Source organism: Zootoca vivipara, chromosome 9 (assembly GCF_963506605.1).
Source record: "Zootoca vivipara chromosome 9, rZooViv1.1, whole genome shotgun sequence".
Classification (NCBI taxonomy): domain Eukaryota; kingdom Metazoa; phylum Chordata; class Lepidosauria; order Squamata; family Lacertidae; genus Zootoca; species Zootoca vivipara.
In genome coordinates this window covers 58138140-58154844 of record NC_083284.1, presented here as the reverse complement: position 1 = coordinate 58154844, position 16705 = coordinate 58138140, and the positions used below count along the sequence as shown (strand labels likewise).

Sequence of the window (16705 nt, the reverse complement as noted above, 5' to 3'; positions counted from 1 at the left end):
ATCAAAAGCCTGTGAAAGGTGTTGTGTAAAGTATTACTCCTTCCTGCCTATGTGCCCAGGTACCATTCAGATGCAAAATGAACCTAGAATGTCAATGTCCAAAAACTCACTGAAAATGAATGAAACCAGTGAATGAAACCTAAGTGGGTTAACAGGACCTGCCCATATTTCTCATTTTTCGTTCTCCAAAACTATTTGGCATATTCCAACCCACCCCTCCTTCCCACAAATCCCACCAGCTCAACAGCAGGTATCACATTTCAGCACATGTAACTGGAAGTGATTGACATTTTCAGGTAATTGAAAATCAGGCTATGATTTTGTGTGTGTGCGCGCGCAGATGTTTGGGTCTTTGCTGAAAGCTTACTTGTTCTTCTGGCATGCTGCAGCGTACGTTTTCCAGATAGCTTGATGTATTTTCCACATTTGTATATCTTAAAAGTATATGAGCAAAGTCTTCCTCGCTGATGGTAGTCATTCCATTAGAGTATGAAAGAAATTCTATTTCAAGAACTTCAGTTTGGAGATTATCCATAAACCTGAATTATAAGAGGTATTGCTTTAATAAATCTTATAACTCCATATGTAGAACCCCGCCCCCTTATATTTCAAACATTCCAACTCATGCAAAATTAATAAACTTGCTATTTCATTAACAGCTGGTGGACTTCTTGGTTTGACCTAGTAAAGGAAATGTATCACTGGCAGATCATTTCTGCACACACAAAAATATTTTGAAATATATAGAGGTGAAATTTGTGGGGCTAAAATGTGATGCAATGACACTAGAAAGATATTCTAATGCCAAGGGCTGCAAGCTTCCAAAGTTACATGGTTTAGTATTGCACTCTATACATGTTTATTTAAAATGCAGTTCCATTATTTTAAAAAGGTCTTACTATTAGGTAAATATATAGGTTCAGGGCTAGATATATATATCAGACAATACTATTGGCATATATGATTTCTAATATGACATATACAAAAGGATTTGTACATATTAAAAGTATTAAAAGTAAGGCTCACCTATAAAAATCTTCAAAGTTAAGCTCAGCCTTTCCTTTCTTACCAAAAAAGTGTACTAGCAGTGTAGTATCGGATAGTAAACCAGTGATGTCATCTGCACGCTTAAAAACATATTAAGTATATTAATTGCTTAAAGTTGCAATAGCTTTAGTAATAAAAATAAAATCCACAGAATTTTATGAATGCACTTTGCTTTAAAAAGATTCCTTCAAGATTAAATGCACCCATACATCAAATACACATTAAAACTATTTGCAAGATCAGTTAGTAATGTTAGTCAGGTCATACTTCCCCACACAATATTTTACATTGCATTTTAGCCTACCAAACTTTAAAAGTGATATGGCATGATCAAATGTGTTAAATAAAACCAGGGACCTGGGTGAAATTAATCAGACTAGTGAAATAATATAGTGAAAATAAGTTGGCACATTTTTAAAATGATTATGATGATGGAAATGCAACCATCATTGCAGACGTATTTCTCATCCATAGCTTTGTTAATGTCAAAAAAGTGAAGGAAATATTTTGTTGGAGAAAATAATAAGGCAGGCCTACCTCAGGAGCTTGTGGTTTTTTTTGTTTTTTTGTTTTTTGACAGTGATGTTATTTCTCTGCAAAAATCTGTCCATGCAAAATGTCAAAGATTCTACTTCCTATGAGGAAAAACCTCAAGTGTGAACAGAGGAAGAGTGGAATTATAAGAAACTGTTCTATAGTTAAGAATATATATTCACACATTGAGATATTTTTAACCTACAGCTTCTGAAATTGTAATCTAATAGGAGTAGCAGGTCCTTAACATGAGACCTGACTAGCTGACTTTCAGATTCATATAGTACACAAACCAGATATATTTAAGCAGTATGAAGGATTGTGTATTTTCGTTTCTATTTCTGGACAGCATTATTAACTGTTGCAGCTCAAATAATCGGCTCCTAAAGACCTTGCAGTAAGGCTATACTTGATTCATACAAATGACACTGACAGGTGACCATTATATCAATAGCTTCCAAAACCTCTGAGTACAGTTGGTCCTGGAATGGTGCAAATTCAATTTATAAGCACATGCCAGATGCATGCCAGGACTTGTATTCCCCAGGTCATCCCAGGTGACTAAGGCAATTGCTTTGAACTTAAAATTGAGTGTTTTTATAGGCATGTGAATGTGCATGAGTTTAAGTTTTGTGGCAGCAGGATGGTCTACAATCAGAGCATGGCAAAACAATTACGTAACCTCTTTTCTATTGATTTTATATATTCATCATTATACTCAACATCCCACAAGTAAACCACCTACAGTGCGGGAAACAAGTATTTGATCCCCTGCTAATACTTATTTCACTCATTATAATGCACATCAATGTCTCTGACTTTTGTCCTTCTGGGTTTCTGGGGTTTTTCCTGTTGTTATTCTGTCTCTCACAGCTACAATAAACCCACCATTAAAATGATGGACTGGTCATTTCTTTGTCAGAGGGCAAACGGGCAAATTTAGCAGGGGATCAAATACTCCCCCCCCCTCACTGATATCTACATGAAAATAATCATATGAATCAGTGGATGAGAATGAAAAAATGGTAATAAAAGTGCTTAACACGGAGAATAATTTGTTGTGTGTGAACTATATCCTGGGGTGGATATACAAAGGCCAGAAAATTCTTTATTTTACGCAGCAGTACTCTAACAGGGTCTATGCACATACTGTATGAAACCCTTTAATTCTGACTTCCCAAAAAAATGCTTTCCCTCTTCAATTCCCATAGCCTCAAGTCAGTGTTTATTAATGCATTCATTCCTTTCATTGAAAGAAGTCTAAATGTCTCCTCTTCCTCAAATGTCTTCCTTGTCAGTCTCACATAAATATGAAAATTGCCTTTCGTCTAGCTGGGAGGTCTGTAGATGCACCAAACGGGGCTTAAACCCATCAGCAAGTAAGGCACAGAGCTAATGTCAGATGAATTTTCAACTTGCAGTGGGGATTCTGTGCCTTCAATAGTTATGTAGAAAATGGAATTTTGACAGGCACAACCCCTCATGCAACAGTAAGAACAATTGCCCATGCCTAATCCCAACTTCATATTTACTAAAATTAGCTGTGCCCAAATAATCCTAAATGGAAGCTATTCCAATGTACAATGGTTGTTACCAGGCAGAGCTGTTCCTTTAATCCACAGGTAGGCAACAAGCAGCTCCCAGTTTCATTTTATGTGGTCCCTCAATTTTTATGATGCTGTCCCATTCCATTCTTACAGTGTTTCTTGCTTCCTTTTGGTTTCCTCTGTGTTTTTCCTGGGTTTTTATAATTTTATCCCACTTTTGCTATGTAGTTTCAGAACAACTGGAAAGAGCAGCATTCTAAGTTAGCTAATTTATAACACTTTTGTTTCTGGCTCCACATACAACCAGCATGTGTCTCTGACAGATCTACCCCAGGGGAATGTACCCCTCAATAGAGAAAGGTTGCCCACTTATGCTTTTATGAAACATAAATGTTTATCATCAGATGGTTCATTAAATGGAAAGCCCTGAACCTATCTATACCTTTCAAACACAAAAGATTAGTTCTCAAGATAGGCGTACTTATAACTGTGAAGTATCTTTTCAAAATACAATATAATACAAATAAAAAAAATGATATACAATATTCCAAGAATAAAATAAGACCAATTATTTCACTGTTAGTAAACAAGAAGTATGACAGTTTAAAGTATGCGTCAAATGCATGTTTTTCTTATGCAACAAATATAACAAATGCAAATACCAAACAAAAAACATGGGAAAAACAAAAATAACAACGCCAAAGCAAGGAGGAGAGATAATTAAAAAGTTTAAAATATTTACAATATACACAATAAAATGGAATATGAAAAAGAAAAAGAAAAATGAAGAACAGATCATGGACCATACAGAGGTTTTGTTATACCTCTGCAAGGTCCGAAAAGAGTGCCTGGCTTGTGCTACGTCTCAGAGTATCCCAATAGCTTCTTGGAACCAGGTCCTCTCCTTCTGTTTTTAGCACCTGCAAAATTTTCAAGATGCATAGGTTTGGTGGGAAGGGGTAATAAAGTAATAAAAACCAAGAGCAGCTTATACACTTTTACATCTTTGCTAACTAATCTTCAAAAAGAGAAAGCTCTATGTGATCACCTTTTCCATTTTTCTTATACAAAGAATGCTGTATAACACATTGCTTATAATACATTGCCCTTTTCAAAGCAGCAGTGTCCCTGAAAATCACTTTCTTATTCATGATGATGTAATCTTATTAGGTTGATATTGCCAACTTTTAAGATATTACGATATAGCTTTGCACATGGGATCAAAACATAGTTTTGTACACATTTTTAAAAAGAATGAGTCTCATGTGATAAGTTTTCTTCTTCATGTGTCACTAGAATCCTAGACTTTTTCATTCTATTTTAGGGGGGAAATGTGGGTCCAATGGGAATTCAATCATGACTAATTTGTCCCACTGAACTCTCTCCTAATTGGAGCCTATGAACTCTCTCTTAATCGGAGCAAGTTTGTGAAATATTACTCTTACTGGATTAAAAAGAAGTATGGGGAATATCCCACCCAATTAAGAATTTTAAGTTCTATTTATTTCAATGGGAAATACTTAAGCACACGTTTAACTATCTCCTACTGAAATCAGAAGAATTTAGTGACATTTAATTTGGCTGGATTATGCTCGGAGTTTTGATCAGAAGCCAACATATATGAAAAGATAAAAAGAACACCCTCTCTATATATTGTATAAATATTTCTAGGTACTTTAGATATTTTTCTTCAGGCAAGAAAGCTATCTTTAATTATATGTGAAGAAATAATGTTCTGATGTTGGGTTTTCTGTAGTGACATGTCAGATGACATGGAGTGAAGCTTACAACGTGTATGTTTGTATACTAGGTCATCCTTCTGAAAAGTACCAAAATTATTCAGCTGACATCCTGATCCATAAGTATAGTCAGAAATAAGTACCATCAATTTTAACTAAAATCCCAAACACATGTGCTTAGAAAAGTAGTGCTGGGACTCCAAAACCTGCCAGCAATATTGCATGAAGCTTTGTGCTGAAATCCTGGACACAGTTATGTTTTGAGAGGCTGAAGAGGATGGAGTGTGGTACAGAGACCTGAAACAAAAAAAACCTAAGAGCATACCAAGTATTTCCAAGACAAGTCCAGTTCTCAGCTCATAGATCCTTCATGAGATAACAGCAAGAGGTGTGTGGGGTTTGGGAGCCCATGTTTGCTGTTATCACAGCTGCCAGTCCTGATCATCTTTAAGTAGTTAATGAAGGGGTCTTTCTCTATACAAAACGATTTTATGCTTGTGGTTTGGTTGGTTTCTAAAAATGTTTCTTGTTAGATTCAGGTGAAGGTATTGGCATGGTGCTGTACGACAGCATTCTTCCTGCTTTCCTATGGTTCAAAATGCAGAGGACATGTAGTAGGAAAACCACGCCATTAAAGATTTGGTATCTTTTTTCTTTTTTTCAAGGGCCATCGTAGCTGTCATTTGAAAACACTATAAATCACACCTCAGTCTTCCACTGATGTGAATGGATGTGGCTTATACCCATAAATGCAGCATCCTTAAATGTTATAGTGACAAGATGGGGTAGTGTATCTAGAAAGGTGAGAAACATACTATAAACAAGGAAGTGAAATAATTCACAGTAGGCAGAAGGATCAGGGGAGAAGGAAAGAGATTTTCCATCCTACATTTTGCCTGTACTCACATTCCTTGCATGTCTCTGTGTTTGCTGTTGGGTCCCTTTGGGAGCTGTCTCCATGGAGATAGTTCTCAGTGGCTGCTGCAATAGAAATATTTCAAGGTGGGAAATCCCTCACTTTAGCTGGGTTACTTCAGCAGCAGGTGTGTATCACCTCCATGGAGACAGCTGTCAGTGGGAGATACTGATGGATGCCATTACTGTAAAATCCACCTTATTCTAGGATTTCCTGACTTGAGTAGGATTGCTCAGGTGATGGTGAAGATAGGTATCACTGGAGATTGTCCTGTGAGTCCATGGAGGCAGCTCTTAGAAGCACAAAGCACCAGGTGTTGACATCTACTTAAGCCTGATTTCCTGGTGACTATGGTTGCTCGAAGGTCTCGTACACCCCAGGTAGTGTGGTTGCTGACCTTGAGCCAGACATCCTGGAGAGTGAAGTAAAATGGGCCTGAGAAAGCACTGCTAATAACAAGGTCAGTGGAAGTGATGATATTCCAGCTGAACTATTTAAAATTTTAAAAGATGATGCTGTTAAGATGCTACACTCAATATGCCAGCAAGTTTGGAAAACTCAGCAGTGGCCAGAGGATTGGAGAAGATCAGTCTACATCCCAATCCCAAAGAGGGCAGTGCCAAAGAATGCTCCAACTACCGCACAATTGCGCTCATTTCACATGCTAGCAATGTTATGCTTAAAATTTTAAAAGGTAGGCTTAAGCAGTATGTGGACTGAGAACTCCCAGAAGTGCAAGCTGGATTTTGAAGGGGCAGAGGAACCAGAGACCAAATTGCAAACATATGCTGGATTATGGAGAAAACTAGAGAGTTCCAGAAAAATATCTACTTCTGCTTCATTGACTACGCAAAAGCATTTGACTGTGTCAACCACAGCAAACTATGGCAAGTTCTTAAAGAAATGGGAGTGCCTGATCACTTCAGCTGTCTCCTGAGAAATCTCTATGTGGGACAAGAAGCTACAGTTAGAACTGGCTGCTCCCCCCTCCGCCGCTGCCAGTGGCAGAGGGGCGGGGTAGGGGTGAGCATCACGAAAGTGGGCTGCTCCTCCATCCACCGCCGCCATGTCGCCATTGATTCAGAATATTTTTTTCTTGTTTTCCTCCTCTAAAAACTAAGTGCGCCTTATGGTCAGGTGCGTCTTATGGAGCAAAAAATACGGTGTATTGTGTGAACAGTGAAACAAGGAAAATGGTATCCAATTCTGGGGTACCGTTCCTAAAATGTATTTGCTTGAAAAGCCCAATCCAGGAATAATTCTGTGAGAGGAAATGTATGTGTACATTTGTGCATATACTGTAAAAATACTAGATAACTAGCTTGATACTTGATGTTATCTGCTGTATTCAATACCAAGGATGTTAGTATTTTTACATTATACATGCTTCATCTGCATAAAAGATTATACTAAAGTCATTAGCTGTGACATTTTCAGTTCAGCCAGTCATGAGGCACATGCAGTACATGTGAAATACATACATCAGGCCATGCACCAGAGAAGTAACTCACAATATGAAAGAAAAGGGGTGGGAGGACAAAAGCAAGTTCCTGTATTTTTTCTTGTAACTAAATCAAACTTGTCAGGCAGAATGGTTCCTCCTCCTTCCCTGCATGCTGTTACTAAAGGGCCCCCAACCCCTCCAGAACCAATTTCAGGGAATGCACAAGGGAGGAAAGGGGAAATCCCTGTTGCAGAAGCCCTTGCACAGGGCTTCCATTAGTTGAATCCTGTCCCTAGTATTAAAATCCTATCAAAATAACCTCATCTACCATAAATGGTATGGGGAGCTCGACAAAAACAGGAAAATCTATTATCTAGTGTGAGGATTAAAGCTTGCATTTGGTGAACAGTCAGAGAGTATGATCTACCAGGGATTTGAAAAATGAAGAACCTATTGAGGCAGTGATCCCTCATGCTTCTACTTTGCCTATTGTTGTTGTTGTTGTTGTTTAGTCGTTTAGTCGTGTCCGACTCTTCGTGACCCCATGGACCATAGCACGCCAGGCACTCCTGTCTTGCACTGCCTCCCGCAGTTTGGTCAAACTCATGTTCGTAGCTTCGAGAACACTGTCCAACCATCTTGTCCTCTGACGTCCCCTTCTCCTAGTGCCCTCAATCTTTCCCATTTTTTATATATGCTATATTAAAAAATGACCAAGTATTTCTTCGTATAAAACTGACTCAGCTTACAAATGAAAGATCCTGCCCGCCCCTCTAAAAGTTCTGCAGCAGTGAAATAACAAATAACTGTTACACCTTCCACCAGCTTCCTCCACCAATCCCTTCATTGATCCTCCTTCCAGATCAGCTATAGGGTAAAACTGGAGTCCTCTTGGTGAGGGTGCTGGTAAAAAGTCACAGCTGCATCCTCTCCTGCTACCTAAGGCTTCCACCCAGGCAACCTTAAAACAGTTACAGTACTTCTTATCAACACTGAACATTTTTGTTTTAATTCATTGTGCATCATTTCTTGTAGTGAATGCTGATTTCACAAAGATTTAATACTTCAGAATTATAATACATTTAGAGTACATACAGCATTAGTAGAACTGTGGTATCCATAAAGCTGGAGGTGCTGATATAGTAAAGAAGAGTGAAATGAAGAGTTGCATTTCAAAATGAAGCCAGGATAAAAAGAAAAGATAACAATAGGTTAGGACATAACAACTTCCATTGTATTGTTATGAAATACAGTTTTACTTAAAGTTAAGTCTTTGTTTAAAATTAAACAAGTTCAACATTTTTAAAATTACCGTAAAATGTTCTTAAGATTTTTAAAAAGCAGGTCATCAAAACAAACTATTGTCACCACAGCAACAGGATTATCAAAAATGAAGGACTGAACAGAGTTCCACCCACAACAGAATTCAAACAGAAACCAGGATTCCAACAGGGCAGAAGCATTTCTGCAGTAAGCCCAGTTTTCTGTAGGAACCACTTTCTGGCTGGTTCTGCAGCTGCTCTAGAAATAACAAACCAGAACAAGGGAAGACATCATTTTTGCCTCCTCTTCAAGCACCTTATTATTATTTATTTCACTTATGAATTGCTGCCTATGAAGTATCTTGAAGCAATTTCACAATAAAATGAAAACCATATATGAAACAATTACATATATAATAACAATTTCAAATAAATTCACAGACTGATGGGGATTAAAAAAAACAAAACTCCACTTGTTAAAAGTCTTCAACGGGTGCCACAAAGAAAATAACAGTGGCACTTGTCTGAAATGTAATGGAAGGGAGATCCAAAGGTAGGTACCACTACACTAAAGCCTGCTTCTGACATGATGAGGAATGTACCTCCTGATAAGATGGTATCTGCAGGATGTCCTTTTCTGCAGGGTACAGTGATCAGTTGGGTATGTAAAGGATGAGATGATATTTTAAGTATCCTGGTCACAAGCTGTATAGAGCTTTTCAAGGTACCAGCACCTTGAAAACAGCTTCGTAGCTAATTAGCAATCTGTACAATTCTTTCAGCAGCAGGTGGTAGCCTACCCCAGGAGCAGCTGAGCAGCCACATTTTGCACTAGCCACATTTTGCACCTCAAAGGCAGGCCACATAAAGTGCATTGTAGAGATCCAATCTACAGGTTATCAGCATACCTCTGTAAAGCTTTCCAGGTCATGTGCCCAGCATGACTAAACCGCTATTGGTGCACAGAGGACCATGCCAGAGCACAGAGGAACACTATTTACCTTCCTGCTACAGAGGTACCTATTTATCTATTTGCACTGGTATGCTGTTGAACTGCTAGGTTGGCAGAAGCTGGGACAGAGCAACGGGAGCTCACCCTGTCACGTGGATTTGAACCGCTGACCTTCTGACCGGCAAGCTCAAGAGGCTCAGTGGTTTAGACCACAGCGCCACCCACATCCCTATAGCATATAAACAACAGCTGTCAGGCTACCCTGGTCCAGAAACAGCTGCAGCTGTCTTACTAGCTGAAGCTGCAAAAAGGCACTCCTAGCTACTGGGGTCACCTGGGCCTCTAGTGACAAATATGGATCCAGGAGCAACCCCAGACTATGCACCTGCTCCTTCAAGGAAAGTAGGGCCCCATTCAAAGCAGGAAACTGACCAATTACCCAGACTCAAGAGCTGCTTGCCACAGCACCTACGCTTTGCCAGGATTCAGAGTCAGTTGGTCCACCATCAGCCCACCCCCAGGCCCAGGGCTTAAACAGCCTCTCCTGCTACAGATGTTACAGAGAAATACAGCTGGGTATCATCAGTGTACTGTTGAAACCTTGCCCCCAATCTCCTAATGGCTCCATATAGATGTTGAGTATCATTGTGGACAAGCACAACTGAGAGATGTCTAAAATATATTCTCAATGCTATTCTCTGAAACTGACCTTGCAGATTGGCCCAGAACCTCTGTAAAACAGTGTTCACAATGCCCATCTCACAAAGTCAGTTCACGAGGATACTATGGTTAATTGTATCAAATCCCCGGAGAGATCAAGTAATGATTACAGGGTTGCACTCTTCCTTTCCTTCGGACAATAAAAGTCATCCTTCAGGGCAATCAAGGTTGATTCAGTCCCACAACTGGCTCTGCAAATGGATTGGAATGGTTTAAGGCAATCTGTCTCATTCAAGGGTACTTGTAATTGTTGTACTACAACCTCCTCAATCGCCATCTCCAAACAGGGCAGTAGTAATCACAATCCAGTCTGGGCCTTTTCAGGGGGGCTTATGAGATACATGGGCTGTGCAAGATCCTTCCCCTCCCATGTGAATGACTCTGACCCAGTGATATGGTGCGTGTTTTTACCTTTCCCTCACTGAATCTGAAGGTTTTGGTCAAGGGATGCAGAGTGCCACCCACATCCTAGGAGATGTGTCCTCAGATACAGAGAAAGTAGGAACAGTAAGACCTGCTAGAACAGAATTCTCTGAACCCAGCAGTCTCTGATCCAAAGACTGGTGGGGTTTTTTCTTCCCCTTGCTGGATCTGAGTGTAGCAAGCCTGAACAATTTTCATCAAACATTCAAAAGTTGGGGTGGAATGGAATTAAAATAATTCTGATCACTGCCACAGCTAGTAGAGTGGAACCCAGTGGTTCTGTCCATTCTTAGGTATGACTTTAGGTTTCTTTGATTAGGATACCAGTACTTCTGCCTCCCTCTAAATGTCTCTCTTTCAGTTAAAGTTTCAGAGAATGCAGCTATATGTTCATCATAATAGAAAATATGTATTTGTGATTACTGTAAACTTAACATTCTCTGTGCAGTATTTGAGATAATTGAGCTCTAATAATCATGCGAAGAAAACCAGAAAGTCCACAGGCTTCTTTCATCAATACAGTACTTACCAGCATAGCACGTTTCTCTTCATCTCCTCTTCGTTCTTTCTTTTCATTTTTCTTTCTGAATATGTCTTGCAGCTGCAAAAAAAGCCAATTGTATTCCCTATAGTCATTCCTCTGTCTTAGGATATTTAGACATAAAGCCATCACACACTCATGCCTCAAGGCACTACCCAACAAAAGTTATATGCAGTGAGGCTTATCTGCAACTAACTTTTGTTGGATTGTACTCCTAATATTTAAACTTATTTTTAACAAACACAATGGAGTTTTTAATACACATTTTCTCCTCCTGAGTCCCACCGGCATCTCTAGGTAGAAGCAAGTGCAATGCTGTGAGGTATGTGCCAACTGACACAAACTTATCCCACTCTCTCTGTGTGCTATCTGTAAATGTAGGAAAGACACCATAAAAACCAATGGAGAGATATTGAGCAACAGATACAATTTAAGTACTCAGAAACAGAGCTGAAAGTTCTGCAGTGGATTTTGTTATCAGCAGGCAACTAGACTAACATGATCTATAGCTCCTTACATACTTGGACTGATAGGCAACTATCTCCAATAATAAAGCTACTTGAATGTGCCCGGCATGCACAGTTCACCAATCCAATCCAATCCAATCCAATCCAAGTCTCCATTGCAAACTGTGACTCCATGAAGAGATAATGAGCCATAGAGCCAATTCAAATGCTCAGAAAAAGAATACTGCTCCCCCTGGAATTTTACAACTTTAGAATGCAGGATGAGGTTTCATGTTTGATCGTTCCCTTCATGCAAAATTTCCCACATACAGAAAGCTATTACTTTAGGGAGAAGGATTCTAGCCTAGACTTCTTCCTGGCATATTAGTTTTCCAAGCACAGAGAATGTGGGAAGCCTTCAAACATGCAAAACCCCATTTGCATTCTGAAGTAGCACAGTCCCAGGAGACTATACAATATATTCTTTTTGAACATTTGAAATACCTCAGATTGGCGTAAGCTAAAAAGTACGGTCAATTCATCATGAAATGGTAAGGAGAGTGTTGGTAATTGAAAAAGCAGAAAGATCTTTTTTAAAACCTCCAATTCATGCTTTGATTTCCTCTACACCAGATACGGGGTGGAAGATCTTGTTGCACTCATCAATAAGGCTCATTTGATCTTCTGGAAATGAACCTTTTGTGCAGAAGAAGTGCTACAGGATACCAAAGAGTACAACAGTGAACATGAATTAATCTGAGAGCACTTTTCATAGGAACATTGTCTGAATCAAAATAATGGGATTGACTGTTGAAAGCAGAAAGGACAAAACAACATCTCTTGTATCAAGGGAACAAAATCCCTCTGTTCTCTGACCTCAAACCTATGACATAAGCAAACAGGATTTTTTTTTAATAAAAAAAGTCTGTAAAGCATTTGAGTTTAAGTCAGTTTGGATAATTTTTGGTGTGGTGTTGTATACAGGAAAAACTGGGTTTATAAGCTCTTCCTTGTCACGTTTCATGTTCTTTATGCAATGGGACCTAATAAAGGGCAGCACCATTGCCTTAATTAGACGGTTTTATTTACACGAGAACTCACTTAAGAGTTTGCTTGGCCTTTCAGTAACTTTTAGTATTACAGATGAATGTTAAAATAGCAGCTTGAGGGCATATTAAACATTCAGATTTTCTTTAAAATAGATGTTAAGGATTTTTGCCAATTCATACTTTAAATTTTTTTTAGTAAAGTCTTTCCTTTTCTTGCTCTGAAAGGCTGGTTACAATTCACATGGTTAATACCATAGAATAGGTGTAGGGAATCTGTAGTCTGCCATATGCTGCTGAACTACAATCTCCCACCAGCTTCAGCAAGCATGGCCAATAGACAGGGATGATGAGAGTTCTGACAACATCTGGAGGATCAAAGATTACCCAAACCTGCCATGGAGATTTAAAAGGTTTCTCTTATGCACAGCAACCCAGGCCATCTGGGCGGGGAGGGGGGGTTGCAGTGATTTTTAGGAAGTCATTAGTTTGCACCAGGCGTCCTATTGGGAAGACCCAGTTCTCTGAGTGCATGTTCTGGAAGTTGGGCAATAGAGGCAGTACAGGATTCCTTTTGGTGTACCGACCTCCCCGCTGCACCAAGGATTCCCTGCCCGAGCTGCTTCAGGTCGTGTCGGATGTCCTCCTGGAGACACCTAGCTTGGTTGTCTTAGGGGATTTTAACATCCATGCCGACACGACCTTACAAGGAGCCGCTCGGGACTTCGTGGAAAGCATGGCCACCATGGGGCTGTCCCTGAATAAGTCTGGCCCAACTCATAGCCGCGGACATGCCTTGGACTTGGTGTTTACCTCTATGGATGTTGGTGATCTGACATTAAGTGAAAGCGAAACAAAAGAAGTGCCATGGTCAGATCACTTTCTGGTGCAACTGGACTTCTCCGCAACCCTTCCCCTCTGCAGGGAGGTGGGACCGATTCGGATGGTCCGCCCCCGCTACTTAATGGATCCAATTGGCTTCCAAAGAGTGGTAGGGGATGTTTTATCCCATGTCGATGGCCTTTCAGCTGATTCCCTGGTGGCCCGCTGGAATGCGGAGTTAACCAGCGCTATTGACTGTCTGGCTCCGAAGCGCCCTCTCAGATTGCATGGAGCCCGGACAGCCCCGTGGTTTTCCCCGGCGCTGAGGGCAATGAAACAGTCGTTGAGACGGCTAGAGCGCCGGTGGCGGAAAACTCATTTTGAATCAGACCGGACACGGGCTAGAGCTCAACTTCGAGCCTACCAAGTGGCAATGGCGACGGCGAAGAGGACCTTCTTCACCGTCTCCATCGCATCTGCAGAAAACAGCAGCAGGAGACTCTTCCAGGTGGTTCGCAATTTAGCGGAACCACCTGCTCCATCCGGGCCCAGTACGGGCCACATGATCTCCTGCAATGATTTTGCAAAGTTTTTTGCAGATAAAGTCGCTCAGATTCGGGAAGAGGTAGACTCCACCGTGGGAGCAGGGCCGGGGCGGGGGAGTGCTAGAGTCCTGTCTAGTCAAGTTTTGTGGGATCAATTTCAATCTGTTACCTCCGAGGATGTGGACAGGCTGCTTAGACGAATGAAACCAACCACCTGTCTCCTTGATCCTTGCCCATCCTGGCTTATAAAAGCTAGCCAGGAAGGGCTGGGCGATGGGCTTCGCGGGTTGGTAAATGCTTCTCTCCATGAGGGAGCCTTCCCAGACCCGCTGAAAGAGGCGGTTATTAAACCGCTTCTTAAAAAACCATCTTTAGATCCGGCCAATATGGCCAACTATCGCCCAGTCTCAAATCTTCCATTCTTGGGCAAGGTGATTGAGCGAGTGGTTGCGGAACAACTCCAGGCACGCCTGGAAGAAGCGGACCATTTGGATCCCTTCCAGTCAGGATTCAGGCCTCATCATGGGACTGAAACTGCCTTGGTCGCACTGGTCGATGATCTCCGGCGGGCTAGGGACAAAGGTAAGAGCTGTTTCCTTGTTCTGCTGGATCTCTCAGCGGCTTTTGACACCATCGACCATAACATCCTTCTGGACCGTCTAGAGGGCTTGGGAACTGGGGGCACTGTCATGCAGTGGTTCCGCTCCTTCCTCCTGGGCCGTGTTCAGAAAGTGGTGGTGGGGGATGAGTGCTCAGACCCCTGGGCTCTCACTTGTGGGGCGCCTCAGGGTTCTGTCCTCTCCCCCATGCTTTTTAACATCTATATGCAGCCGCTGGGAGAGATCATCAGGGGGTTTGGGCTGGGTGTCCATCAGTATGCTGATGATACCCAGCTCTACCTCTCTTTTAAATCAGAACCAGTGAAGGCGGTGAAGGTCCTGTGTGAGTGCTTGGAGGCGGTTGGAGGATGGATGGCGGCTAACAGATTGAGACTGAATCCTGACAAGACAGAAGTACTGTTTGTGGGGGACAGGAGGCGGGCGGGTGTGGAGGACTCTCTGGTCCTGAATGGGGTAACTGTGCCCCTGAAAGACCAGGTGCGCAGCCTGGGAGTCATTTTAGACTCACAGCTGTCCATGGAGGCACAGGTCAACTCCGTGTCCAGGGCAGCTGTTTATCAGCTCCATCTGGTACGCAGGCTGAGTCCCTACCTGCCCACTGACTGTCTCTCCAGAGTGGTGCATGCTCTAGTTATCTCTCGCTTGGACTACTGCAATGCGCTCTACGTGGGGCTACCTTTGAAGGTGACCCGGAAACTACAACTAATCCAGAATGCGGCAGCTAGACTGGTGACTGGGAGCGGCCGCCGAGATCACATAACACCGGTCCTAAAAGACCTACATTGGCTCCCAGTACGTTTCCGAGCACAATTCAAAGTGTTGGTGTTGACCTTTAAAGCCCTAAACGGCCTCGGTCCGGTATACCTGAAGGAGCGTCTCCACCCCCATCGTTCTGCCCGGACACTGAGGTCCAGCTCCGAGGGCCTTCTGGCGGTTCCCTCATTACGAGAAGCCAAGTTACAGGGAACCAGGCAGAGGGCCTTCTCGGTAGTGGCACCCACCCTGTGGAATGCCCTCCCACTAGAGGTCAAAGAGAACAATTACCAGACCTTTAGAAGGCATCTCAAGGCAGCCCTGTTTAGGGAAGCTTTTAATGTTTGATGGATTTCTGTATTTTAGAATTTCTGTTTTTTTGGAAGCCGCCCAGAGTGGCTGGGGGAACCCGGCCAGATGGGCGGGGTATAAATAATAAATTATTATTATTATTATTATTATTAAAAAGTTTTCATTTGTGGTCATCATATTGCTACCGTGTAACCAACTCATGAAACAACAGCACAGTGCCATTTCTCCCTTACTGACTGATATTAAATGCATGTAATGCTTGTAATGATCAACAACCCATTCTTCCCATCTCCAAACTGTTACCATGGATTATAGCTTAACCATATAGTTATCCTATCCAATCAGTGAAAAACAGGATAAATTTCTCATTTTCATTTCTCTCTTTCTACCTTCTTGCTTGTTTTATAGTCTCAAGTGTTTCTCTTTTCACCCACATTTCCCAACTCTCTCCCCACTCAGCCACACACTTCACCTCTTCTGTGAAGCATGTGCTGTTTGCTTTATCACCACAACCACAAGAGTGTACCATGAACATGGTTGCTAGGTAACCACCCACATGGTTCCTTAGTGCCACCTTTTCATACTGGGGCCACATACTGTAGCTGGAGTATCCAACTGGAAAAATGTCACAGTGAGTAATTAGGAAATAAGTTGTTGTAGAGTATACATGCTTTGAGGGTGGGATACAAAGGCCTGTTCAGACAATCTAGTTGCTGACTCTTGAATCGGGGGATTTTTTTCTGATTTACAATTTCACAACTTTTACTTAAAAGTTTTCTGCTACAACATACACAGATACAACAAATGCACACTTAATAAGCTGGTAAAAGGGCAATGTATAATATACATACCACCAAAAACTCTTTTTTGTCCACCATCTCATTTCCATCTGTATCAAACATGTTGAAAGCTATTCTAAAACCAGCATGTGGCTCTGCCAAAGGAAAAAGAGGGGAAAGGTGTAACAGAGAAAAACAATTTAAAAGAATACACCTGGGGTGATGGGCTGCAGAGAGGGTTCAGTTCACCTCACTTC

The 16705-nt window shown here is 41.4% G+C and overlaps 1 protein-coding gene across 5 annotated transcripts in view; it reads right to left on the bottom strand.

Annotated features, from left to right (window-relative positions):
* Positions 1–16705, bottom strand: part of MICU3 (mitochondrial calcium uptake family member 3) — a 49740-nt gene that overhangs the window by 15272 nt on the left and 17763 nt on the right. For 4 of the 5 annotated variants that reach the window (XR_009558172.1, XM_060278822.1, XM_035112137.2 and 1 more), the window contains exons 6-11: positions 16521–16603; positions 11114–11185; positions 8323–8361; positions 3953–4048; positions 1027–1127; positions 368–539 (exon numbers count right to left, since the gene is read on the bottom strand). Coding sequence is in view for 4 of the 5 variants with exons in the window: in XM_060278822.1 (XP_060134805.1) it covers positions 368–539; positions 1027–1127; positions 3953–4048; positions 8323–8361; positions 11114–11185; positions 16521–16603 (563 nt within the window). In the remaining variant the exon portion in view is untranslated. The remainder of the gene's footprint in view (positions 1–367; positions 540–1026; positions 1128–3952; positions 4049–8322; positions 8362–11113; positions 11186–16520; positions 16604–16705) is intronic. The other variant, XM_060278823.1, reaches the window with a different exon arrangement.